The 26,623-nt window shown below is 34.0% G+C and overlaps 1 protein-coding gene across 16 annotated transcripts in view; it reads left to right on the top strand.

Moving 5' to 3' along the window:
* LOC149785499 (uncharacterized) overlaps positions 1-26,623 on the top strand; it is a 207,307-nt gene extending 180,684 nt beyond the window's left edge. For all 16 annotated transcript variants that reach the window (XM_089979287.1, XM_089979294.1, XM_089979300.1 and 13 more), the window contains 6 exons: positions 4,561-4,661; positions 6,065-6,108; positions 7,908-7,949; positions 14,337-14,424; positions 18,045-18,096; positions 23,516-26,623. In XM_089979287.1, coding sequence (XP_089835413.1) covers positions 4,561-4,661; positions 6,065-6,108; positions 7,908-7,949; positions 14,337-14,424; positions 18,045-18,059 — 290 coding nt within the window. In that variant the 3' untranslated portion in view covers positions 18,060-18,096; positions 23,516-26,623. The remainder of the gene's footprint in view (positions 1-4,560; positions 4,662-6,064; positions 6,109-7,907; positions 7,950-14,336; positions 14,425-18,044; positions 18,097-23,515) is intronic.

Genomic DNA, 26,623 nt, shown 5'->3' on the forward strand with positions numbered 1-26,623 from the left:
CAGTGCTTTTCTCCTCTGTTCTGGCACCCTTTTCTCAGTGATTATAGATATGGTGGCTAACAAGCTCTTCTGAGTTTATTACCATAAAAAGGTACATATTAATTTGAGCATTTTAAGACAACATGAATTATAGTAAATAATACAACTTGTATAACTTGATTTTTGTTTTACGAACATTGTTTACATTTTCATCAACTTAAGTTGATTACCTCTGACACCTATTTTGGTTTTCATTCAAAATGTTTTATTTATGTATAGCACTGACCAGCGATCACACTCTTGCCATAAAGGACAGTGCATGTATTTCTAATAATTTTCTTCATAAAATTGCTGTGTACATTCATAATAGCCAAATGTTGCTACAGGGTCTTGTGAAAAATGAAAAATGCTTAGAAAGTTAGTGAACAAAGCAGTTTTGTGTATGTTTTGGCAGGGGAAAAAGCTTGCTTTGTTTTACTAATAATTTGATAAAATTATTCCTTATGATTGATCCTGAAATTTTAGTATTTTATAAAGTATTTGAAGAGAGAGGGAGAGAGTACAGTATCTGTAAAGTTTATGGCATGTGAGACACTTGTGCAGTATGTATTGCATGGTTTTATTCCTTTACTAATTGAGCCTATCAGTTTTTATATCTTCAAGACAATGAATGGACTGGTACCAATTTTCTTAATTTATAAGACAATGAATGGACTAGCACCAATTTTCTTAATTTATATCAAATGGATCTCCAGACTATAGAAATGAAGAAAAAAAATAAAAGCAACAGCAAGACAGATTAATATGAATGTATATGTTCCAGGCATGCAGCCCCCTCAGCCCCTACCTAATTTTGTCAGTTACATCCTCATTCTGACATAACCAGTTAGAAATCGACATTATCTCATTAAATTTTGTATTTTACGAGAAAAAGGTATTTATCCCTTGAGCATGTATTTGGGGAAAAATTTTGTGCCATATTTCTACATTTACTTCCCATGATTTTTTAACTTTATACTATAAGACTTGGAAATCAAGGATAGTGCTTCAAAAATTTCCAGATGTTCAGCAAGTTTTCTCTTCGTAGCCCTTAGTTTATGCTCCCATACCCATGTACTTCAAATAAGCAAGGTCGAAGTCATATAGATAGCATGTGGCCTTGTGTAGTTCCTTGGGTACCATATATACACGCATATAAGCTGAATAAATTAGAAAAGAATAAAGGCCTGGAAGAAGAGGGGTCAGCTTATCAATGGGCCAGTGTGTAAACTTGACAGTTTTTAGGTCTTTTTGTTGACTACTACTGTAATAGCTGTAAATCTTGAGACACAAAAATACAGGCCTTCTATTCCTAAAACAAAATTACGTTGGTCAACAACACTTCAGGCTTTTAAGTTTTCTTTCTGCTTGGAAGATTCTTGTATGCAAGTCAAAGCTTGAGGCTATAGCCCAGTTTGATAACATGATTTACCTCCCTTAAAGAATAACGACAGAGTTATCATTCTTGCAATGAGCGTACATTAGTTACTTCAGGGGAGCATTGTAACAATACATTTAAACCAAGGAAAAGACGATCCATCAAATTTAAACATTACAAGTACATAACATAAACGTTCTGAAAAATACCATTCCTTAATTGAATCGTAAAATGTTGACTGATTTAAAACCTCTGGTGCTTTTGAAATTGTCTTTCAGCAGGAAATAAATTGTAAAATGTTTCATTTGCTCGTACTTTAAGATTTATAAGTGAGTCAATTGCAATGAAACAATAATTTATTACTATCAAACTGGATCACGTTCAAACAATTTGGACTTCACACTAAATAACATGAGTCTTTGAACTAGATTTAAAGTGTATTTTAGTAGAATTATATGTGTAGTTTGTTTGCTTACATAAATGTTTACCCTAGTTTTGTTTCAAATGATGGGAAGTTTGCATAAACTTGAGGGGCCGTAAATTTTAAATATGCGGGAGAAATAGAGAAACAAATGTCATTTATAAATTTGCCAAAGCACTTATCCTTTCATTTTTGGTAATGAAAAACTAAATCTTGAAAATACAAATTACCCATAACAACAACAACAATAACATTGCAAGCTTGTGAAGAAATATGGGGTTAGAATTTATGTGAGTGCATCGAAGAAAACTAATATATATTAAGATTGAAATAAAATATATATGAACCTGTTGGGGAAGCACCAAACTTCGACTGGTTTTTGCCATATTGGCAACAACTATATAGATGAAATTGCACACAGTCAATAAGATACAGGCAAATGAGATAATGACTTTAATATTTGCACTTTGAGAAGTTATGCAACTTAGAAGGACGTTCAGTAGAACATATTATTTTTACAGTGAATTTTGGGAAAGTATAGTCACCATGTTGAATGAGTTTTACCTCCATGCAGTCGTCCCTGAAATTTTTACTAGACATATTAAACGTGGGAAAGACTTAAAACCATTATACCTCAAACACCCCAGTGCTGTTCTTGTTGAAGTCACTATAAAAATAAAAAAAAACACTTATATGTTTATTTTATGTGTAACCAGCCCAGATCTGGTACTAGGTCACAATATTTGCCATCATCTTTCCATCATTTAATGATCATTAGGATATCTTAGGATATTTCAACATGAGTAACAAAACGTGGGAATTAATTTAATGTTTCAAGATGCAAAACCTCATCTTTTATATACCACACAAAAATGTTGCATGATGTTTAGCCATATCTGTCTGTGCATTATGTAGGAAAAAATATTGTGCACATGCATTCATTGTTTTGTACAAATAATTTACCCTTTTTTTTTAAATCGTAAGAATACACAGAGTGCATGGATTCTGAATTTCTTAAGTTGGCCTAAATCTTGTTTAAGTTGCAAGCTTTTGTCTTGCCTGGCACTAAAGTTAAGTGAGCTTATGATATTTTTAGTGCACTTATACATCTTGTATCTGTCAAAATTATTATTTCCAGTTCTTACTAAAATGCTGTACCAATTTCAGCTAAACTTGACAGCATTTTGGCATGAAGGTTTTCCAGATTTATATAAATGGTACAATTCTGCTATCCAATATGGTTGTTGTAACTAAAAACCAAATAAACATATCAATGGCACCATCTCAAAACCATTGAATAAAATTTACCAAATTTGGCAGGGAAGCTTCCTCGCAAGAAGGCCATTCAATTTTATACAGACGATGCTCATCTACCATCAAATATTGCCACCATTACTAAAAACAGAAAAACAATCAAATGACTCCTTACAAAACACTTAACATCATTTGAGAAATTTGACAGAAAATTGAATGAAAGTCTTGTGAATAGAAACAAATGATGCTAAAATGTAACAAATATTTCCACCATTACAAAAAGTAGAAAATCCTTTAAAAAACTTTTTCACAAAGGTCACTGAACAGAATTTGACTAAATTTAATCAAAGCTTCCTTGAATGAGGGCCTGTAAAGTGGCCACCATTACTAAAAATTAAACAAGTACTCAAAAACTGCCAAAAAGAATTTCACCAGAAAGATAGAAAAGTGTTCTAGCTCAGAGGACTTTAACATTTATCCAAGTGATGCTAAACCAAACTTCAGATATTACCATCATTACTAAAAATATAATAATCTTAACAGGTTCTCAAAACTACTGATCTTCCACAAATGTCTGAAAGTATCCTAGTTTAAAGTCCTTTCAGATTTGTACAGATGATGCTGATCTGCCACCAGATTTGGCAACCAAAATTTAAAATTAAACCTGGTAATGAACTTTCTGAAACTAAACTGGTGAACAGATATTGACCAACATTGCAGTAAAAAATTCAGATATAACACCTTTCAGTATAGGAAAATAATGCTGATGTACTGTCAAATATTAGTGAAGATACAAAAAGAAATATGAGATGCCTTGTAACAATTGCTTTGATTACCAATGCACTGAAATTATCCTTACCAATATTTTTTGGAAAACTAATTTAGCATTTGTCTGTTAGGCAGATGTCTGACGAGGAGTGATCTTAGACCCACTTTGGTCTCTTGTTTTCACTTTTATTTTATAGAAGAGTTTTCTTGTGTTTCAGTAGATATGATTATAAAGATGAACAATATATTTTGTGCCACAAGCTGCTTACAGTGCAACACTTACTCCATGATGTTGCTCTATAATTTGTCATGGTGTTTTGATTTAATAACTTATAAAGCATGTCAATGTCATTTATATCAATCTAAGAAAGTTCTTAATTACAAGAATATCAGCAAAGAACCTTTTCTTAATTATTGCCATTGTTACTGCCATTTATTGTATTTTGAAATGTTTTTTTTGGTGCTATTCTAATAAGAGTTTGAATGGTACTGACTTAAAGATTAATCTTTTGCTCTTGATGTTTTAGCTGGTTGATATTTGTATTTACATGCTCATGTATATTTTGCACAGTTTTTGTTTTCAAGGATTTCTGAAATTCATGAAATAATTAAATGTTCTATGTCTAAGTCTTGTATCATGTAATACGATGACATATATTTATTCATAATGAAGTTGTACAGGAATTCAGAAAAGGCTTGTACATGTAATATCTTCTTGCAGATGGTCTTAAAAAATTATGCAAAGCTCTGCATGCCAAAGTTGCTCAACTGGAGGAGGAAGTTTATGATTGGGAATTTAAAATCCGCAGACAAGAGACAGAGGTCAGTTTAATTAAAATATCTTGTTCCCTTTGAATGATCTGTTTTTAGCTCAGTTTCAACCAAACTCTGCAGAGAGCATTCTGGCATGAAGGCATTTCAAGTTTGTATCAATGAAACCAATCTGCCATTCAATATAGTCATGTTACAGAAATTGGAACAACCTTGAAATGGTATCTTACCAAAACTACTGAACAAAATTTGACAGAAAGCATTCTGGCATAAGGCCTTTAAAATTGTACAATTGATGCTCATCCATCATCAAATATGGCCGGAAAATCAAAACTATTAAAACTCTTAATTGACTTTTTCTATTTAAAAAAAAGACAATAGAGTATAACCATATTTAATGTAAAGCATCCAGACAAGAAGGCCTTCAATATTGTTTACAGATGATGCTGGTCTGCAGTCGGATATGGCTGCCATTATAAAAAAAATAGAAAAACCTTTAAATTCATTTTTAAAGAAAATAATTTTACCAGCTTTGGCAGAAAGTATACTGGCATGAAGACCTTTTTGTTTTGTACCAATGATTCCGATCTGCCATCAGATATGGTCATCACTACTAAGAAAATTTAATGGCTTGTCCTAAATTATCCAAGAGTAGCATTTGTGTATGGAGGCCTTTAATATTTTTTACAAAGGATGCTGATTCACCATCAGAGCTTTTGACATTTCTAAAAGTACAAAAAAGCTTCAAATGACTTTTTAGAATTTACCAGACAGAATTTGACCAAGATTTAGAGAAAGCATCTTTGCAATAAAAGTTTTCATTAGTGTACAAAATCTTGCTGTCAGATATAGGTGCTGTTACAACTGATAAGTAACATACAAATTAATTTTGTTCATTTATTCAAAGTTGATTTTGGGCACATGGGTTTTGCCTACACAAAATGCTATATGAAAAAAGGGAAAAGTCTGTAGTATGCATAGAATATTCTGTTACATTCAGTTGAGGAATCTGTTATGTCAGAATTCAGCTAAATGCATGAGCTTTAGAAATTTTACCATTATTGCTGGGAGACAATTTTTGAGAAGCCAAAAGTTTAAAATTGCTAAATTACCTTTGTGTATATCAGGGCTGTTCCATTTAAACATACATGGTACCCAGAGAAGGCAGTTTTTTAAAAATATACACCAGGGTACTTTGATTCACATAGTTCATACTAAAATGAAAAGAAAATTCTAAATTGGATCTATGGGTGAGTACTCCATATTGAAAGTGCCTTCCCTGGGTCCCAGGTATGTTTTACTGGAACAGCCCTCGTGTATTAGTTGCCAATAATGTATATAATGAAGATTTTGGCACAGAGGATGCTGTTTTTTAGTGTCTGCATTCTAGGGTATATGCACAAATAAGTTAGTGAAATTTCTAATCTTGAAATGCCTTTTTCTTTTCTTTACAGATAAATGAATTAACATTGAAAGTAAATGACTCTAGGGGAAAATTGTAAGTATCCTTTGTACTGTACGATCATGATGCTGTTAGTTTGGTAAAATATCAATAAGAACTTTACACAGAAATGATTTGTATGCTCCACCTATGACAGATGCAGTCTATAATGTTTACAATCACCGTGGAGGAGCGTGGTTGCAGTTTTGGTTTCTGGTGGTAGACAGATTTCATTGCAACTTGTTATATCTGCTTCCCTGAATCCCAGGAAGAATCCTATCATTAGGACATAATTAGTTCCAAATTCATTGTCACTGTTGTTAAAATAAAATTGGTGCTGATGTAAAATATAAATTTTGCTTATGCAGTCATTTCTAGACGATAGCTTAAATTCTAGTAAACATTTAAATGTGCAACGTGGATATATATTTCTCTTAGCACAAGAAAGAATCCTATTTGTTTTGCTGCCACTGTTACTAAAAATAAATATTGCCAATGCTTTTCATTTCTGGATATAATCTTAAGTTGTAGTGAATGGATTTAAGTGCATCTTTGTCCATGTATTTTCCTTAGCCCAAGGGCACTGTTTCGTAAAATAGGTTTACCTATGTATTTCATTTCTGAATGATAACTTAAGTTTTAGAAAACAGAATTCCACAAAATATTGAATCCATTTGTTATCCTTAGGCAAAAGAAGAACCTTATTTGTTAGGGTATCAGTAGCTCCAAGGTAAAATGTACTGGCACTAAAATAGATTTGGGCATTGCATACATTCAGTACCATTGATATGTTTATAATCAGTTTACCTAAGAAAGACTGTTTCAGTAATTTGAAGTTCAAGGTCATTGTTATTAAAAATAGATTTTACACTTGCATTTCATATCTAGACAGTAAGTTAACTTCTTTATAACAAATTGCAAGGAAACAGGTTCATATATATTTTATTTCAATCTTAATATATATTAGTTTTCTTCGATGTACTCACATAAATTACAACCCCATATTTCTTCATAAGCTTGCTATGTTGTTGTTGTTGTTATGGGTAATTTGTATTTTCAAGATTTAGTTATTCATTACCAGAAAGGAAGGATAAGTGCTTTGGCAAATTTATAAATGACATTTGTTTCTCTTTCTCGCACATATTTAAAATTTACGGATCCTCAAGTTTAGGCAAACTTTCCATCATTTGAAACAAAACTAGGGTAAACATTTATGTAAGCAAACAAACTACACATACAATTCTACTAAAATACACTTTAAATCTAGTTCAAAGATTCATGTTATTAAGCATGAAGTCCAAATTGTTTGAACGTGATCCAGTTTGATAGTAATAAATTATTATGTTTCATTGCAATTGACTCACTTATAAATCTTAAAGTAAGAGCAAATGAAACATTTTACAATTTATTTCCTGCTGAAAGACAATTTCAAAAGCACCAGAGGTTTTAAATCAGTCGATGTTTTGTGATTAAAGTAAAGAATGGTATTTTTCAGAGCGTTTATGTTACATACATGTAACATTTAAATTTGATGGATAGCCTTTTCCTTTGTTTAAATGTATTGTTACAATGCTCCCTCGAAGTAATTAATGTACGCTGATTGCAAGAATGATAACTCTTGCAGTTATTCTTTAAGGAAGGTAAATCATGTTATCGAACTGGGTTATAGCCTCAAGCTTTGACTTGCATACAAGAATCTTTCAAGCACAAAGAAAACTTAAAAGCTCAAAGTGTTGTTGACCAACGTAATTTTGTTTTAGAAATAGAAGGCCTGTATTTTTGTTTAACTTCATGTTTAAAGATATAGAAGTGTTACTCATAAATTGCTCTAACAACAAATTGTTCTTTCTTTTCAGTGTTAAACCTGTTCTTAGAAAAGTTAATAAAACAGAAAGCAAGTAAGTGGAATGCACAAATGCATGTTTCATAATAATTATCTCAAAGTAAGAAATAAAGACATGACTAATTACCGCTTTTAAAGGCCCTCTGTAAAGACACAAGTCTGACCATACTTCCATAACTTGATCTACTCATATGATGAGGCCATGCTATTAAAGGTTGTTGTTGTTGTTGTAGGGTTTAACGCCATTTTTCAGCACACGATAGGCTATACATGGTGGCCAGTATTAATGGTGGAGGAAGAACCCGGGAAATCCCTGGAAAGAACCACCGACCCACAAGAAGGTACTGGCAAACTTTCTCACATACCCACATTGCCTGAATCCGAGACTCGAACCCACGCAGACAGAGGTGAGATGGCAGTGATCCGTAACGGAGAGCGTTTTAAACCACTCGGCCACTCGGGGCCCTGTTATTAAAGGTGAATTAAGGCATCTTGTCCCATTCTTACTTAATCTTCTGTTGTGTAACACTGCTCTTCACTATCCATTTTGTTGTTTTAGTTCAGTTGTTATTTCAGTAACTGTTGATAGAGAGGTATAACGTGAGAAATATCAATATGATTCACATGGTGCTTGCAGTATGATTGGTGAGCAGAACACACAGTCATAGATAAGCTGTAGTTTAGAATAGTTGATATATCATAGCATACAGTGCCCAAACATAACATGATTAACTTACAATAAGCTTTTCATAACTCATTTCCCTAGCATGATCACATAATACCTATCTAGCTAGTCAGGCTACAGCAAAAAAAGAGGTTCTTCCACCCACATTTTGGGTACTTGTCAGGTGTGAATAATGGCTTTTAGCTGGTCTACCTTAAGATTATATAAATGAAAGCAAAATTGAAAGAATCACTCTATTTTGTGACCTTGTTTATAAAAATGTTTACCGCATCTGAATATTTAGATATATTCTTCTAAGCAAGATGGTGAAAAGATGCTGGTAAGAAAAGACAAAAATTGTCAGACATTCTATTTTAACCCTTGTGGTATTTCTTATTTGATACCTGAATAAAGGTACAACAGAATGAATCATCCCATAGGCAGAAAGTGATAACAGCTATCTTTTATATATCCAGATAACTTTTATAGCCAGGAATGCTTTGACATCCTTGGCAAATCAACAAAGCTGCCATATCTGAGTTGGTCAGAAAATGGCATAAGTGAAAATAAAGCGACAGAATATTTGTCGCCATTAAAAACAATATGACAGTTATCTTCAGTGATGAAGAGGCCCCAGGTGAAGACCACAGTCAAGGCAACATTATTGTCTGTGACAGGATGATGCTTGACCCAGATACCAATGGTAGTTTGCAACAATGCATATATGGTGGTCCTGTTCCTCAGGACAGATGTCTATGGCCTGCAGAACATGCAAACTACATGCTGTGCCACCAACATGGACTGGCATGAGTTTTATTGTTACTTTTATGAGGTAGTATTATACTTCATGGTTTAGCCACCATCAACTTGACAAGCACAGGTCCAGTAAAGTTTGGGGCTGGCCTTGATAAGGTGGTGTGGGTAGTGTCATTGTTGTTGTTGTTGTTGTAGGGTTTAACGCCATTTTTCAGCACATGATAGGCCATACATGGCGGCCAGTATTAATGGCGGAGGAAGAACCCGGGAAAACCCCGGAAAGAACCACCAACCCACGAGAAGCTACTGGCAAGCTTTCTCACATATCCACATTGGCTGAATCCGAGACTCGAACCCACGCAGACAGAGGTGAGATGGCAGTGATCCGTAATGGAGAGCGCTTTAGACCACTCGGCCACTCAGGGCCCCCTGGGTAGTGTCAAATTGAAATCTTGCAAATACATTTAAAGGTGTTCAAAAGCTTTCAAAGATTATGTCATTTACCAAAATGTCAAGCACAAAAGACCAGATATAAATACTGGAGGAGTATGTGGCCAACCATAGCAAGACATGACATGCTAAATACCCATTATCTCAAAACATGCTGATGAGTTTGAAAAGAGATTTTCACCTTGTGTAAAACCAGTCAAGGCCACTGCTGAGACCACAACCCATGGTGCATTGGACACCAAGGAGACCTGTGAAGAGGTGGGAGGTGTAAAGCAGGTCATAAATGACACAAGGGTTAAAACCACCTCATCATTGAAAAGGCTGCACATTGCATTAAACAACTCCCATCCAAGTACAAGTCAAAAATGATCATAGAGCCCCATGTCATTCAAGAGCATATCACACCCAGGACAATACAGATGGTGTCTGTGATCTCAAGAAAGCTCTGAGTAGATGTTGACTTTCCAACATCATTTGAGGCCCCCAAGGGGCATGAGCATGAAATTGCATTGGCATTTCTCCAAGTCTGCTATAGATGGCAGAAAACATCAGCCCTTGGCATTCTACTATAGCTGGCAAAACATCAGCCCTTGGCCTTTTGCCATCATACTTTGTGTTTTCCTCTGTCAGTAGCACCACTAGGAAGACCATAAAACTGCCAAAGGGTGCCTATGAAATGGATACCAGTGCTTATGAAATAGAGTCCATTAAAAAGATTACTGCCCTGAAGGATGATGGGACCAAATTTAGAATTTTTGCCTATGAACCAACCCTTCCTGCAGCAGTAGATGTCAGTTCCACTGCCTACCATGTCAACATCACAAACTCAAGCCTGCATCAGCTGATGGGATCACTTGCCATAGTAAACCGATCTTCGCTACCCAAGGTTCCAGTATGAATACACTGTCTACACCTTGGCATATTGAGCAGATATTTCTGTGCTTTGTCCTAGTGACATCTATTGGATTTCATGAGTTGCCTCCCTTGTTATAAAATGATACTTTGTAAGTTTAACATCGAACGTATAAGTACCAGAGGGATGCCTTTACAGGTATATTTGAATGAAAGGTATTTGTACAAACATGGACCAGCAGTAAAAATTTTATTATTTATCAGGCCATTCAAGTTGTTTGCTCCACTTGTCTCAGTCATGTAGAACAATTTACAAATTTGAACAATTTTGATTGGATGTGTTGGCTTATTGCCGCATCCAATGAAATTCACAGACCTGAAGCACAGAAATATCTGCTTGGTACACCAAGGTATACATAGAGTTATCATATAAGAACCTAGGGTAGCAAAGATGCAGTAAACTCCACAAAAGCCATTTTCAGTTAGTTTACAACGTGCAGATGACCACCATGATCTATGTATATCTTGCATGCAGTGCTGTGGGCAGCTTCTACGTGGACTTGAGCACCAGCGATAAAGCTGACTAGTCCTGGCTATGTGCTCTAAAGCTTTACTTCAGACTAGAGTCCTTGCTAGCTCCCAGCATCTGCACCACCTCTGCCAGTATATTTGCCTTGCAAAAGTCCACGCATCAGTATTACCTTTTCAGCTTGTAATAGAGTCCACAGTACATTGTACAATTAGGACTTGTCAACATATGCTGACTGATTTTTCAAGTACACTATGGTAATGGACGGAGTGATCTCATCTAAGCCATTGTAAGGGCAGCTACCAGGGCACTGGTTAGAGAAGTCACCAGGGGCATTGCTTCGTGTGCCCTCATTGCTATTGAAATGGCTGTTGTAGGTGCAAAGAAAGCACTATCATTAACCCTTGGTGCCATCAGCAGCAAAAGGCCATGGAAATGTTAAACGATCACCTCAGCATGATGGCCAGGACTACCCTGCCTGAAACACCACAGTCCCATGATATCGAATTAAACCAGCATTGCATTACCTCTGGAATAAGTATTGTATTTTTGCAAAGCAATGGAACATAACCCCCCATTCACTACTACTAACCTACTCCAAAACTACCAATTAAAAAAGACCAGTGAGCCAGTTTGAGGCCACCTGTTCATCACAGAGTACAAGATGCTTGAGTGCATCACATAGCTTTACACAACACTATCTCTTGATCAACGTTATCTGGAGATAAACTCTTTGTTTTGGTATTGTGTAAATTCATCATCCTGACAAACAGTGTTGGTGGATATAGTTGGACTCCTGAAGTATTTCAAGTACGGGCATCTCACATGGTATTACCATTTCATCAGAAACAATAAGCATACTTGACCTCACCAATTACTTGTCCAAGACTGACCTTGCAGCTTTTAGCAAATGAGCTATTAATGCAGACCCAAATAACCTGGTTATGTTCTGTGATGTTGCCAGAAACCTTAAAAGCATGTGGTGGACATCTCTACTCTCCTTACCCAACCAGCCAATTTAGCAGAATAAAAAAAACTTGAGTTTGATTTCCCACTGCTTGCTCTGGCCAAAGCCAGCTCTTTTGTCCTTGGCACTTTGTCTTTAAGATGGGCAGGCCAGTTGTTATTGGAAACAAACTACAGTTACAGAAAAGCAATACAACCATGCATGTAAAAAGACATTTACACATGCTCAGCTATTTAAGATATCATAGTCATGTACTTAACAACCAATGTTGCCATTTCAGTCAGGGGAACTACTGCATCAAATGCATCTGTTTACTAACGCTGGGATTCCTTTGATGTTTTGTACAATAGCTTTACAGCTAGCTTTGAATCGATGTTTGCTATTGGAGACACTATCCAGTGTGCGGGCTTGAATATCTATGCACAAACATTAGGATTTCACAGCCACTCTAACCATCTTTGGCTTCCACAATTAAAACTTGCATTATATAAAATCATGGGGGAGCAATCAGAGATAAACAAGGAACAAGAATCAATCATACATATAGCCTGCCAATCCTGAGGTAACTAGAAATGCAGTGATTTGGTACCACTCACAATGCGTGCAGCAAACAGCTGATGCAGGAGTATTACGCTTCTTTGGGGTTAATATGTATGGTTCAGATTGGGATGGAATAAGGAATCAAAGCAGACAGACATCAAGCACTGGTGCCACCCAGAGCACACTGAGCCATCCAGCAAGCAGCAAGGGTTAGTAGCTCTTTTGCAGTCAGAACAACAGCAGAAAGCACTGCCCTCATGTCATCTCAGGCACATTTGTTACTAGAATGACAACATGGTATTTAGTAAAACATCCCTGGCTATAACCATTCCTTCAGCATATGCAGGGAAGCCCTCCATTACTTGTGTCACCAAGAGAAAAAAAAGGTTATGTTTAAAAAAACAGGGCATGGTATTTTTCACTTCTGAAGAGCTTATTGAAGATTGTTTTTTCCTTATCTAATGATATCTGACATCACTGACATCTTACCAGTACACCACAGTGATAGGTTTGAGGTGCATGTTTGCAGGGGTGTTAAGGCACACCCTTCTCCCAATCAATTAAATTTTCATCTCACATTGCTTATATCACTATACCCCAAAAAATATCCTAACAGGAAGAGGTTGAACAGTTGTCAAATCTATACATAAAGTATAAACTTGCATTAAATGCTGTGGACAATACACTGAAGGCTGTTATATCTGAGCACCAATTTGGCAGGGATTAGAATATTATCGGCAATCATTGCTACATTCACTGCAATTGCCCTGGAGATCACAGTTTTGAGCTGTGGTCTGATTTCTGTTGCTGAAAGTTTTATTCCCTGGCAAGCCAGCGGCACATGTGTTTTTTGTGTGTGTGTTATGAAAAATGTGTTTTGATAAGCACTGAGAGCTCCCACTAACTTTTCCAAATCTTGCTTTATGAGGACACTAAACTAAAGCATCGAGCTCTTGAATAGTCATACCATGGCCTCCCATAAGGAAGAATTAGATCAGTCAGTCTCAATTACTGGCTTGCTGAAATCAAGCAGCATAAAAACAAACAGTAGAGGATGACTACAGAAGCTGAACTTGCCAAGCAAAGTATCATGCTACAAGCAGTTCTAACCAGGCGATAGTTTCTCAAAACTTACTCCATGGTCAATACCAAGTGTGCTGGTCATATAGTACACACTGGTCATATAGTACTGACATGGTCATCAACAGTAACCAAGTAGACTGGAGCAAAGTAAATAAGGAGTTGCTGGTGCAGAACCATGTGGGCCACCTCAAATGAATTTGTCTATGAGTTTGATGATACAGACAACAGCACTGAGGTGCTGTGTGTCGAGGACATACTAGCAGCTGATGACTCTGTAGCCAAGCAAAACGCATACAATGATAAACTTCTATTCTAAGGTATGGGAGTTTGGAAAAGGTACTTACAGATGCTCAAAAAGACAGTACTTGAGCATTACAGCGTCTGGGAAAATTAGAGGCTGATGGTATAAAGATTCTAATCCATCTAATCCCAGCAAATTCATCGTTACAAATAAATGTGTTTGGACTATAGTAAATAGGTAAAATTGACTTGATATAAAGGTTGGTAGTTAGTTTACTTCTTTAGGGGCGTGTTCTGACAATAAGCCTGCTTAGTAAAATGGTCAACTGTTAATTTACATGAGCCACTTGTTTTATTTTAGGTTTGATAAATTGAAGAAGGAAAAAGAGAAGTCTGATTTCAGGAGCACTTTGAAATCTCATAAAGATGAAGAAGACGAGGCTAGAGAGGTAAAATGGGAGTAGAAGAATGATTGTTCATGAAGTATCCAACATTTTGTCATGACGAAATTGGCTTTATATAGTAAAAAGTCGAAATTACAAACAGGACACATTAAGTTCTAAGATGCTATATATCTTATTTTGCGAATGAACTCTGCCTCATAAAATGTAAGTTATGTAGTACTCCATGAAAGGTGAAGCATGTGACACTGTAACACACCTCAAAAATTAAGTGTGAAATTAGTATTGAGAAATTAACCAGATTTATATGTTGTGGAGAAGAAAGAAAAAAATGAAATACCCAAAACTATTATCAGGTGATAAAACAGTGCAGGTTGCAAAGTGAAATTTTCCTTAATGTCATTATGAGAAAGATTATGTTAAAATGATTGGTATGGTTCACTAGAACAAATTTATGGCAAGACATCAGCTGTTGAAAATTGTACTCGAGTTCATATATGCTTCATTCATTGGCCATTTTTTTCAACAGTTGAAACATTGTAGCAGTTAATCTGGAATATAACTGATTAAAACCTTCTTTCAAAAGACATTTTGCTGCATTTATATCATAGCAATACATTACCAGAGAAATAATAGGATAATCATACTACCTTCATCTGCTTTTTCAATGTAAATTTGACTTTAATGTGTTTATGTGTCAGTAGATTCTATCTGTAATCAGTGGGATGGATACCATCTTCATTTCTGGTCACTTCTTTTGTCCATCCATATGGTCAGTATGATTTCATTATGGTTTTCTTCAAAGGAACTGGACAAAACAATGTCAAATTCTTTTGCTGCAAGTAAGTAATACATGTAAATAAGTCTCGTTTTTGCACCTAACTTGGAAAATAATATTATGTCCACATCTCTTTCCAATGGTGGAATTATCTTGTTACTACACTGGTTTACTTTCATTTCTTTGCATTTATGTCATGGTTGACCTTAACAATTGAAATATTCATTTTATTACCCTTATATATAGATGCTCAGAGATTTTTGCACTACTTACACACATTTTTGGAATTCTTTGTTTTTCAACTTAGATCTTTGCTTTTTATACCCCACCTACAGAAGTTGCTGGAAATCATTTTTTGGTGTCTGGCCACTGTTGCTAAAAATATATTTTGCTGCAGTTTTTCATTCCAAGATGATCACCTAAGTTCCAGGTAATAGAAATAAACAAAAAATTTAGTGCATTTCTTCACCTTGTTCTTAGAAAGAACACCATTGATTGGGGTAGGGGGCAGTAGCTAAAAGGTCAAGGCTGTTGTCTCTAAAATAAGATTTTGCTAGTGCATTTAATTGCCAGTCACTCAAGTACCAAACAAGAAATTTGTACACAACTTTTAATGGTGTCAGCCTCATCCCATGAAAGATTGATGTTGGGGGGTATCTGCAAGGTCAAGGTTGCTGTTGCTAAAAATATATATGGCCTGTGCATTTCAGTGCCAAACAATCACTCAAGTACTACACAATAGATTTGTACATAACTTATGAGGGTATCTGCCTCCGCCCAAGAAAGCCTGTAATGGGTTGCTGTTACTAAAAATATATTTGGCTTGTGCATTACATGCTAGACAATTGCTTAAGTACTACATTACCAATTTGTACATAAATTTTAATGGTCTCTGCCTTAGCCCAAGAAAGATTGATGTGAGTGGGGATTATCTGCAAGGTCAAGGTTTCTGTTACTAAAATTCGATTTGGCATCTGCATTTCATTTGAGACCAGAAATGTAATTTCTCTTCAAGTAATATCAACAATGTACAGGTACTATAATCATTTTCCTAAGAAAGAATTGGGTGAGTCTTTTTTGATTTGGGAAGCAGTTGATTGTAGTTTAAATTCTATGTAGTTGGAAATTTACATGAGAGTACTGATGGAACAATGTCTGTACACGTATTCTCATTTGTACTCCAACACTACAGAAAATACATTCAGACATCTACCCTTTTGTTGGTGGGGTATTATGCAGTATTATTCTTTATCAATGATGGTGCAACATATGGGGACTTCTGTTGTACCATCAAAAATCTTAGGGTCGGCACTGGTTGCAGCATAATGCTGACTGTTTCTCAGCTACATGTATATGCAATATTAGGTTGGTAGCACTGATCAAGTGTTCCTTACATTTGTGAGTGTTTATGTTCTCTGCTACAAACAAAACTAATATACAGAGTAAAAAATAAGTGAATTGGTGCAGCAACTGAACTGTGGTGCATGCCTTCTAACTTTGCAGATCTTTTCTGTACTTTGGATATGGGAGATTTCATGTGAAGGGTTTTGGTCAATTTTGTAACTTCAAGAAAAATTTGATTTTGTTTTTTACTGCATGCATTCATTTACATGATTTAAGAGGTTTACTTATTTTTTATTCATGGTCAGTTAAATAGCAACTGTAAATTGGCCTTTTTATGTGCATGAGGATGAGTTGGTGGAACTTATTGTTTCTTGTTAAATTCAATAAATAATTTTAAACTTAAAGATACCTTTAATTCAGGTTTGATCATGATGTCCTAATTACTGTGCTTTACAACAAGTGTTTTATTTTGAATACAATGAATGTAAACTGTTTAGTTTTTTATTGTAAAAGAAGTTGTGGCCAGTAGCTTGAAGATTTTGGAAATTAAGCAAACCATGAGTATTATGAAATATGCATCTGTAATGAATTGACATACTAATTCTTGTTTGAGTTGGCAATGTTGGTCAATGGAATGGGTTAACCATCACCCAGAGTGGTTTGCTTCATACCATTACCTAGCTGTATTCTTACTCTAACATGCAGGCACATGATATTAACTTGTACAAGAAAAAAGGTACCAAGCAAGTTAGTCGGGCACTGCAGTTTTATCTTTGTACTATACAATTTAATTATGGTGATGAGTATTTGATACAGAAATTTTGTATCTAGTATGCTTGTAAGTTGATTTCACCATGGTTAATCAGCAAGGAAGCAGTTTTAATGTGGAGTAGTCTCACATAGATAATGTTTAGAATTTTGTGTAATATTCATATGAACTCTTCAAGTTATCAGAGTACCTTAGCATATATTGTTAAAAAAAGTGCCTTCCATGGCAACCATTGTATGTTTATATGCAACATCCTGACTTGTAGTGCTAATTTACACAAGATCAGATGAATGAATTTAACTCCAAAGATAATTTATGGATTCTTTTACTATTGTAAAGAGACAGTTCTAAATAATCTTTATAATATTCAGAATTTTCTTTTTTATATGTTACTAGTGAATTTATTTTAATATTTGAAAATTCATTTGAGGAATTATTGCAATGATCTCGCGTTCAAAGCATTTTTTACTACTGTGTTCAAGCATCAGTTATACAGGGAGGTAATTATTTTAGCATCTAATTATTTACCTAAACTAGAGTTGCAACATTTGACATAAAACTGACCTGAAAGGCTGTTAGATATTTACTTTGTTTATAATTTCACTAAGATCGAACAGTTTGTTACTTTATTGGGGGGATAGAAGTGAGTGAACCCTATGCTACAGATATGGAGGATGGAAATCCCATCCAAGCCAGTGGTAAAAAGAATTAATATCTGGCATTATCGTACACCAGGGTTTCAGAGTCTGATAAAAAAGTGCATATTGTCTTTTTCAGGCCGCAGCAGAATAGGAAGAATGATTCAGAATCTTTTCGTTTTGGAAAAAATGTAAGTTAATGAATAGCACACACACACATACACACACACTTTACAGTTATTTTTATTAATGTTTGGTTCTTTTTCCAAGGGAAAATGAAATGAATATTCAAGAAATATTTTGAAGATTTCTTGAATCATACATAGCACAATCCAGATAAATCAAAGAAAGTTTTGTTTTTTAATTAATGGAAAGAAAAATGTTGTGCCCCAAAAGCTTGAAAAATATGATGACCAGATGCCTGTTGTCCCTCTAAGTCTACATCAGTCCCCATGTATATTCTGAGTTGCCTGTTGGGCTTGTTAGAAATGTTCTGATATGCTTGAAGGAAACCTTAAGCATGCTGACAAAATGCAGCATTTTCGTTTTGATGTTCTTGAAAGACTGGTAAATTATTAGTATTTACCCTTTTGTTGGGGCTCCACTTTATGATGATTGTCTTCCTAATCATATAGCAAGCTATAAACTCTGTTTAATATGAAGCATGTGACCAATGAATAGGGAATAGTACTATTTCTGTTCCATGTATTTCATTGGTTTTCTGTAATTAACACTCACTTGTCCTGTGTGCAGTCCCTTGCACTTGGTGACTTAGTAATGCATTACTGGTTATATAGTTTGGTACCTAAGTGATTTGACAATTAAGCTTAGCTAGGGGAATAGTAACTTAAATTTTTTTCCAATACAGTTTTTTTTCACCCTAAAGAAACTGTGATAATTACATTTTATTGTAATCCGTTTAGTTCAAAGAGTTGGTAGATGCTAATTCTATGGATATACGAAGTGAGTGTTTTCTGGAATTGTGACACTCTTCACAGAACTATGATATGAAATATACACAAAATGAGCTGCAACTGTTTTTCTGATTGTTAAAAAACGAAAAGACCAAATTCCTCTCCAACTTCATTTCTGTTTTCATCCATGATCAGCAAACATGCCAATTTCTGCAGCACTCAGAAGATGAAGCAAGTAAGTGCTGGATTATATAAGGGCCTGGACAAACCATTGTTTTTAATGAAGTCAAATCAAATCAAGTCAGTGTTTTAGTAGAGTAGGTCACACACATTTTCTTTTCAAAAGTACACTGTTATGACAAATGCACACAGAAAATTACACATTTAAAGCATTTATATATTTTTAAAAAAAGTAAAGCAGTTTTAAAATAATATCAATAACAGTTAAAAAAATATGGCCCTGTTGAACAAGTAGGTTTGATTTGGAGCAAGTGATTTTTGTTTTTTAAAGCCACTTGTGTGAGAAATCAAGAAAATGCCAAAAGATAGAATAGGTTTGTTCCAATCCAGGAAACGCCCATTAATTTTGCAAATATTGATCAGATTTAAGAAAAATGGAGGAATTTTAGGCTGCTATTTATTGACCACAAAGATATGTTAAATTTATTGAATTCTTAAGGGGATTATTGGAGGTTGTGGAACCCAAGTCATTTTGGATACAGTTGCTGTATGGCTCATTTGGGTGCTTACCTTAACACATTTGTGTAGCAAATCCAAGTGCTCAGGCAATTAAATAGACCAATTACCCCTTAGTCCAGGCCAGATCAGTATCTCTTCTGTTACAGAAGATGATAAGACCAGTCTAGCATCACACTGTACCTACTTGTTTGCACAGAGTGAACTCAACAAATAATAGAGAATTTTAATAAAGCTTTTCTTCTCTATTTCATTTTTCGTATGTGAATTTAATAAAAATATTTTTTGATCAATCTTTGCTTAACTTTTGGTGCTTCACACTGGCATACATGTGATTCTACCAGCAGTAGGACAAAAATACAATTTTTTAGTTGAAATATGCTGCTTTATAAATAAACTGATTTTTTTTTAAATTAAAAAAATAAGAAACCAACAGGAACCAGTTTGATGTGGATGCGAAATGTTATAGCACAATGACCAGTGTGGTGATGTGTGGCTGAGTAATTGGATTAACATGTGTATAGAATAAGCAGTTCATTTATTACCTTATTTTTGTAATCTGGAGAGATTAAAGTCAAATGTGGGATGTTTTATGAGGTGTTATAAGTACTAGAGGAATCAAAGGGATCCATGATGGCTTTTGAGTCTTTGAATAAAAATTAGTCAACTTTTGGTGGTATTGAGATATTAAAGAATGATTGTCCCAAAAATTCTAATAATGAGTAAGTAATTAGATTTTTTTTTTGCATAGTTCAACTGTTGTTGCGTTGTTGAAGATGTTTTTAGAGGAATATTTATGGGCAGTTCACATTTTTTGGTTCATTTCATGTAAAACTGCAGAAACATGTGCTTTCTCCCAGTGCTAACAAACCACCAGCTAAGAAATATGACGCTTAGGGATACATCTCAAATTCAATTGAGTAACTTCCTCCACGAGGTGAATTTGACTTGGAATAGTATTGGAGAGCAGTCAGCAGGCGTAAAAACCCAGCCACATGAAAACTGAAGTTCAGACTTCTTTGCAGATTGTAATTGCCACATTCTAATAATGCTGATACAGAGAGGACATTTTCCATTCTTCACAAAATACAAGGTGATTTTGTAGAAATATGGAGCAGGAAACTATTGAGAACCTGTAAAGTGTGAAACTTAAAAATTACAATCAGTGCCATCAGTGGTCGCCATTCAGTGATATTGTGAAGGAAACTAATAATGCTTGTGGATTTTATAACAAAATTTATGAACTGTGAGATATACATCCCTTCCTTTTTCATTTAATGGACAGTAGAATGACTCATATTTAATTATTATCTTAGTATTTTCTGCCAAGATCTGATTCATGTTACAAACTATATATGTTTGAGGCAGTTCCATATATAGATATCGGATCCAGTTAGTATTGTGCTGATAAAGGAGTTTGGGGTACTAATATTAGCACTATATATAGTTAAATTACATTTGAAAGTAGATGTTATAGTCCTGACCAAACATATGCCAGAAAACCACACACCAATTTGACCTGTGTAAAAATTAGCTGTGCCGAGTAAAACTTTTCTCCTTATTCCCTAGGCCAAGTAGATGCAGATTCGCACCGTGAGAATATCTCTCTGCATTTTCTGCCCATAACAATTTCTTAACTGCAGAGTTGGTCAACATCTAGTGCACATCGGTGATTGATTACTTTTGTCTATTTGTCAGTCAAAAACATGTCATAAAGGAAAACAACTTTTTATACAAACACCCAATGCGAAATTGATACTAAAATGGGTTCAGATCATGAGAATGTTACACTCTTAGCACAGTCAGCCATTTGAAAACCTTTTAGTATTAAGCTTCCTTCAGTACTAGCATTGTTTTTCTTAACTGAGAGCATAAATTGTGTAGTGAATAGTGTCCTTTGTTGAATTTAGTGTAGTGATACATGTCCTTTGTTGAATTTAGTGTAGTAATAAGTGTCCTATGTTGAATTTAGTGTAGTGATAAGTGTCCTCTGTTGAATGTAGTGTAGTGATAAGTGTCCTATTTTGAATTTAGTGTAGTGATAAGTGTCCTATGTTGAATTTAGTGTAGTGATAAGTGTCCTATGTTGAATTTGATGTAGTGATAATGTCCTTTGTTGAATTTGGGGAAGTGATATATGTCCTTTGTTGAATTTAGTGATATGTGTCCTTTGTTGAATTTAGTGTAATGATGTGTCCTATGTTGAATTTAGTGTAGTGATAAGTGTCCTGTGTTGAATTTAGTGTAGTGATAAGTGTCCTGTGTTGAATTCAGTGTAGTGATACGTGTCCTATGTTGAATTTAGAGTAGTGATAAGTGTCCCATGTTGAATTTAGTGTAGTGATAATTGTCCCATGTTGAATTTAGTGTAGTGGTATGTGTCTTTTGTTGAATTTAGTGATATGTCTCTTTTGTTGAATTTAGTGTAGTCATATGTGTCCCTTGTTGAATTTAGTTAAGTGATAAGTGCCCCATGTTGAATTTGGTGGTAAGTGTCCTATGTTGAATTTAGTGTAGTGATGTGTCCTGTGTTGAGTAAAGTAATGACAGGGATGAATATCTATTGCAACTCACAAGGACAAGTGCTTGGAAAAAATATTTTTCCAAGACCTAAATAAATTGATTTTTATTTTTTCAAAAGTACTTTCTTTTTATACAAAGGTTTTTTTTTTTTTTAAGGGGTTCTTGTCAAAATTTAAAACAACCCTTTTTGAAAAGCCTTTCTTCATACCAACATGTGCATTAAGCATACTAAAGTTAACATGTTTATTCTGTAAATTAAAATGTGTTACATGAACATTTGTATAAATTTAGTAGTTATGGTTTCCTGGTCATGCATCCTGTGGTTTAGTACATAGTCATATTTCTAATTCGGAACTCAAAATAGGAACAGCTTTCAATTTTAAAAATGCACATTTTGTATGCTAAAATGTTTTTGTTTTTTTTAATTCCGTTCAGTAAATGATCTTAAGTGAATGTTAAAAAAAAATCAATTTCAAGACTTTTAAGAGACTAATTATTGGAAGCTTTTATTGTCAGTTCATGTCAAAATGCATGACATTTTTGCCAATGCAAAATAAAACAAACACTGGCTTAGAAGTATTGCAATTAGTTCAACAATGGAAATCAGAGTTTAAGCGGGTGCAAGTGAATAGCAAAGTTCCTGAGTTTATATTGTGTGTCTTATGCAAATCAGATTTTAAGATAGGATATGGTGGTAGTGGTGGGAGACATTATTGCATCAGGCATATGCCAATGCCATCACATTGAATCAGTTATTCTTTTGTAACAAACATACCCATTTTCAAGTCATTATTTGAGACTGGATCAGTAATAATGTCATGGTCATATTCCTGTGCTGATAAGGAGAAGATACTCTGTTGTTCTTCAAAAAAATTGCTTAGTGATTCAAGAGAAAATTTATTAAGTGTGAAACCTAAGTGATCACAGTGAATGTCATCAGTGGTCACAAGGCAGTGAAATTGTAAAGGAAACTAAAAATACTTGTGAAGTTTATTTAAAAAGTTTTTGCAGTGAACTGTGATATACAGCTTGCTTTCTTTTAATTTACAATAATATCCCAACTCATAATATTATTGTAAAATTGGAATTCGAGTCTATTTCATGTTCAAAATTTAAAAACTTCTTGTTAAATTATAATACAAGTAGAACACGTGTTATATAAAAAAAGCACTTTTTTTAGTCCCCTTAAAATAAAATTTGTCAATAAAATTCCAACTGATTTAAAAGTCAATCCATTGCTCCGAATTTTGAAATCTACTGATTTTTGTGCACAGAATAGACACAGACCACTGTGCATAATGTACTATAGAGTGGTCTGTATTGCTCACTTGTAACTATTGTTAGAACAGACAGCATAGACCTTATCTTCTGTTGCATTATTCAGTGGCAGGTTATAGTCAGGACTGTTTGCAGTTGGTACAAGCAATACAGTTGTTTACCTGTATGCTCTGACATTCTTTCTCCTGTATTTTTTCAGTTCAGAGACTGCTGATAATGAAACTTGAGTGGCACAGAAGGAGAGGAGAAAATGACTGATGCCTTGTTTAAATATATGTCATTGGCTAATTCCCATATATCCCATGATCCAGTTGACACCACAGATTTTGTACAACCTTTCGTTGGCCTGAGACAGCCATGGGGCTATTGAATATTCAAAACTTGCTCGCTATTGGTGAGATTGTGACAACAGTTTTTGCTTTTGATTCTATGTACAGAGTCAATCATGAGTTTTTATGTTGGTTTGAAGAATAATAAATCTGCAACATTTTTTCTTCTGTGTGTGTCCTTTAAACAGTATGTATATGGAGTTTTCAATGTAATTTATTATAATCACTTGTTTAGATTTTATCAAGTACAAAGGTTTGAAATGTACATTCAGTACATTTTCAGATCTCCTATAATTGAAAAATATTAATAGTTGGCCAAATAATCTACCATAATGATCAGTGCAAAATGCAGATATTTTAGTTCCAAACATTATCAAAATACTTTTGTATGCCATATTTCTTGTCATATGCTACATTCATATTGAAGAAAAAGAGTCGTGAATAATTATGCCACTAGTCTTCATTGGTAACCCCATGCTTATTCTCTGCTTACAGAAAAGTTTTTGCAGAATTCAGTGGTTGGAGGATTTATTTAAAAAACACTATCCTCACTTAAAATGAATTTTTTGATAGCCCCAGTGGACTTATCATATTGGAAATACTGTACCTATAATTTGTAAACTTGTTTTATTTTTATAATAAAAAGCTATGATGTATATATCAAATCTTTTGGGAATGCATGCAAGTACAATCTGCCATTTGGTATTAACAAAGAATTCTATCATATGCTTGTTTATCCTATGATTAGTTTATGCTTGATAATGAATCCCAGCGTTTTGACATAGTTGTAGTAAATGTTTACCAACAGTATCATTGCCCACTATCTTATCATTGAAGAAACACTGTATTTGCATTGGAGTTGAACAGCAGAGTACATGTAATTGAATTTGGATTTAATAGGAATTTTGAAATTTAGATTTATCAGTGAAAATGTCTAAAATAAGAGGTTGATTTTTAAGCTTATACAAGATAATTTTGTCCATATTGCATGTGCAAGGTAAACAGCAGTTTTGTCTTAAAATATCTTAGATAAAAACAAAGTATTATTCCATAAAAAACATAGTATTATTCCATAATTTTCATCAACCACCATTGATTTTACATGTTTTTCAAATGGTAATGACAGGAAATGCAGGATAAGTGAATGAAGTGATTTTAGGATAGGTTATTCTACTCAGTTTTCTTGTGTTCATGCCTTTTGTAAGATAGAGTGGGGGTTTCTTTTCCATTCATTATCTGTAATCATATTTTTCGGTTTCTGTTATGTCTGACCAATACAAGTTTACAAAAGCTTGTATTGCCATCTTGGTCTCTTTCCTAAAGATTTGTCAAGAATTATCATACACAGGCATGGATCATATTTGTCCTGTGATTCCTGTAAAATTATAGGATCATATAAAAAAAAGTTCTATATTTTTCAAGATTGTCATGTAATTCCAACACTTTTGATAGTTCAACCTATTTTGCCAACTTTGTGATCATTTCTGTGTAACCTGACAGTTATTCATCAACTAAGTAAGCAGAAAATTTCAACTGTAATGCAAAAGAATAAATGTTGTAATTGTATGCCTTGCTTGTAATAAAAAAAGTGGCAAATGCAAGGGGAGGAGTCTCGTGTTGGTTCTGTGGTGTTTTTTTTTTTTTTTTGCACTAGAAATATATTCAGTTTGTGCTGTATAATTTTCCTAAACTTGAACTAAGAAATCTCTATTTTCCTATCATTTTGGTTGCAAAAGTATGATCCATGTATTCAGGTTTTACTTTTTATCGGTAGTGTAGTAATTGCCCAAGCAACCCCTGCAGCTGGGGAGTTGGATGCAAATTCCCAGCAAACTGCTTTTTTAATCAATATTTCTTATGATTGCTCTGCTCATATACTCAGACTACATGCTTTTAGTAAAATTTTGTTTGCTTATATTTTTTGTGTAGTCACTTTCAGCAAGACTCTTGCATGGCCTTGTTTGATCTCTGCAATACAAGGATCTAGTAAAAACAAACCAAAATATCCTTGTAATGCCAGAACAAAGTTATCCAGAAATTTATAGTTATTCAGAACATTGTTCATTGTGAAAACTCCAGTAAATTTTTCACATCGCTTTAATCAAAGAATTTGGTTTCACTTCTTTATATTGCTGTACTGAACAAATTTTGCTTCAGGATTTCATATTGATTTTAATAGAATGTTAATTAATTTTTAATCGACCTGTCAAGTACACTCACAGTAAATTGTTTAGTACATATTTAGAATATGAAAGTGATATGCAGACATATATAACTAGTGAAAAAGATGAAATTTAGACATATATTTAGTATATGATAGAAATTAAACAACTAATATATATATATATATTTATATATACTTACCCTGTTTGCTGGTCACTTAAGTATAATTGAGTGGCTGTAATAAACTGTACCCATGATTAAATTACACTGGAACAATCAGATTTTGTATATTTTCACTAGTCATTTATATTGTCACTATACATGTACACACAATAAAGGTACAATTAAACTTGCCATTTGATATATACTTGTAGTAAAAATATTTGTTATAAAATTGGGAAGGATATACTGTGCTATACTTTAGGTTAGTATATGCAGACAGTATTATGAAATATACTTTATATATATATATATATATATATATATATATATATATATATATATATATATATATATATATATATATATATAAGTACTGTAGTATTTTGTATATGCAAACACTTGACAGAATAGTTGCATAACTTTTCCAAAGTTAATTTTTAAACTGAGATACTGTTAAATTGTCTGAAGTCTAAATGATGCCAACAATGTTTATGTAAATCTCTGTTTACAAAACTTTCAAAACATCTATCATTGTGGAATTTGCATTAGACTTGCAGTTTTAAGGTTTGAATGGTAGTAAGTGTACCTGGGTCATCAAATTTTTGTTATTTTGCTGCCGCCTTTACTTCCTAATAAAAAATGTTTGGATCCTT

This window comes from Sinohyriopsis cumingii, chromosome 13, assembly GCF_028554795.1.
Source record: "Sinohyriopsis cumingii isolate HCF-2022 chromosome 13, ASM2855479v2, whole genome shotgun sequence".
NCBI classification, from domain to species: Eukaryota; Metazoa; Mollusca; class Bivalvia; order Unionida; family Unionidae; genus Sinohyriopsis; species Sinohyriopsis cumingii.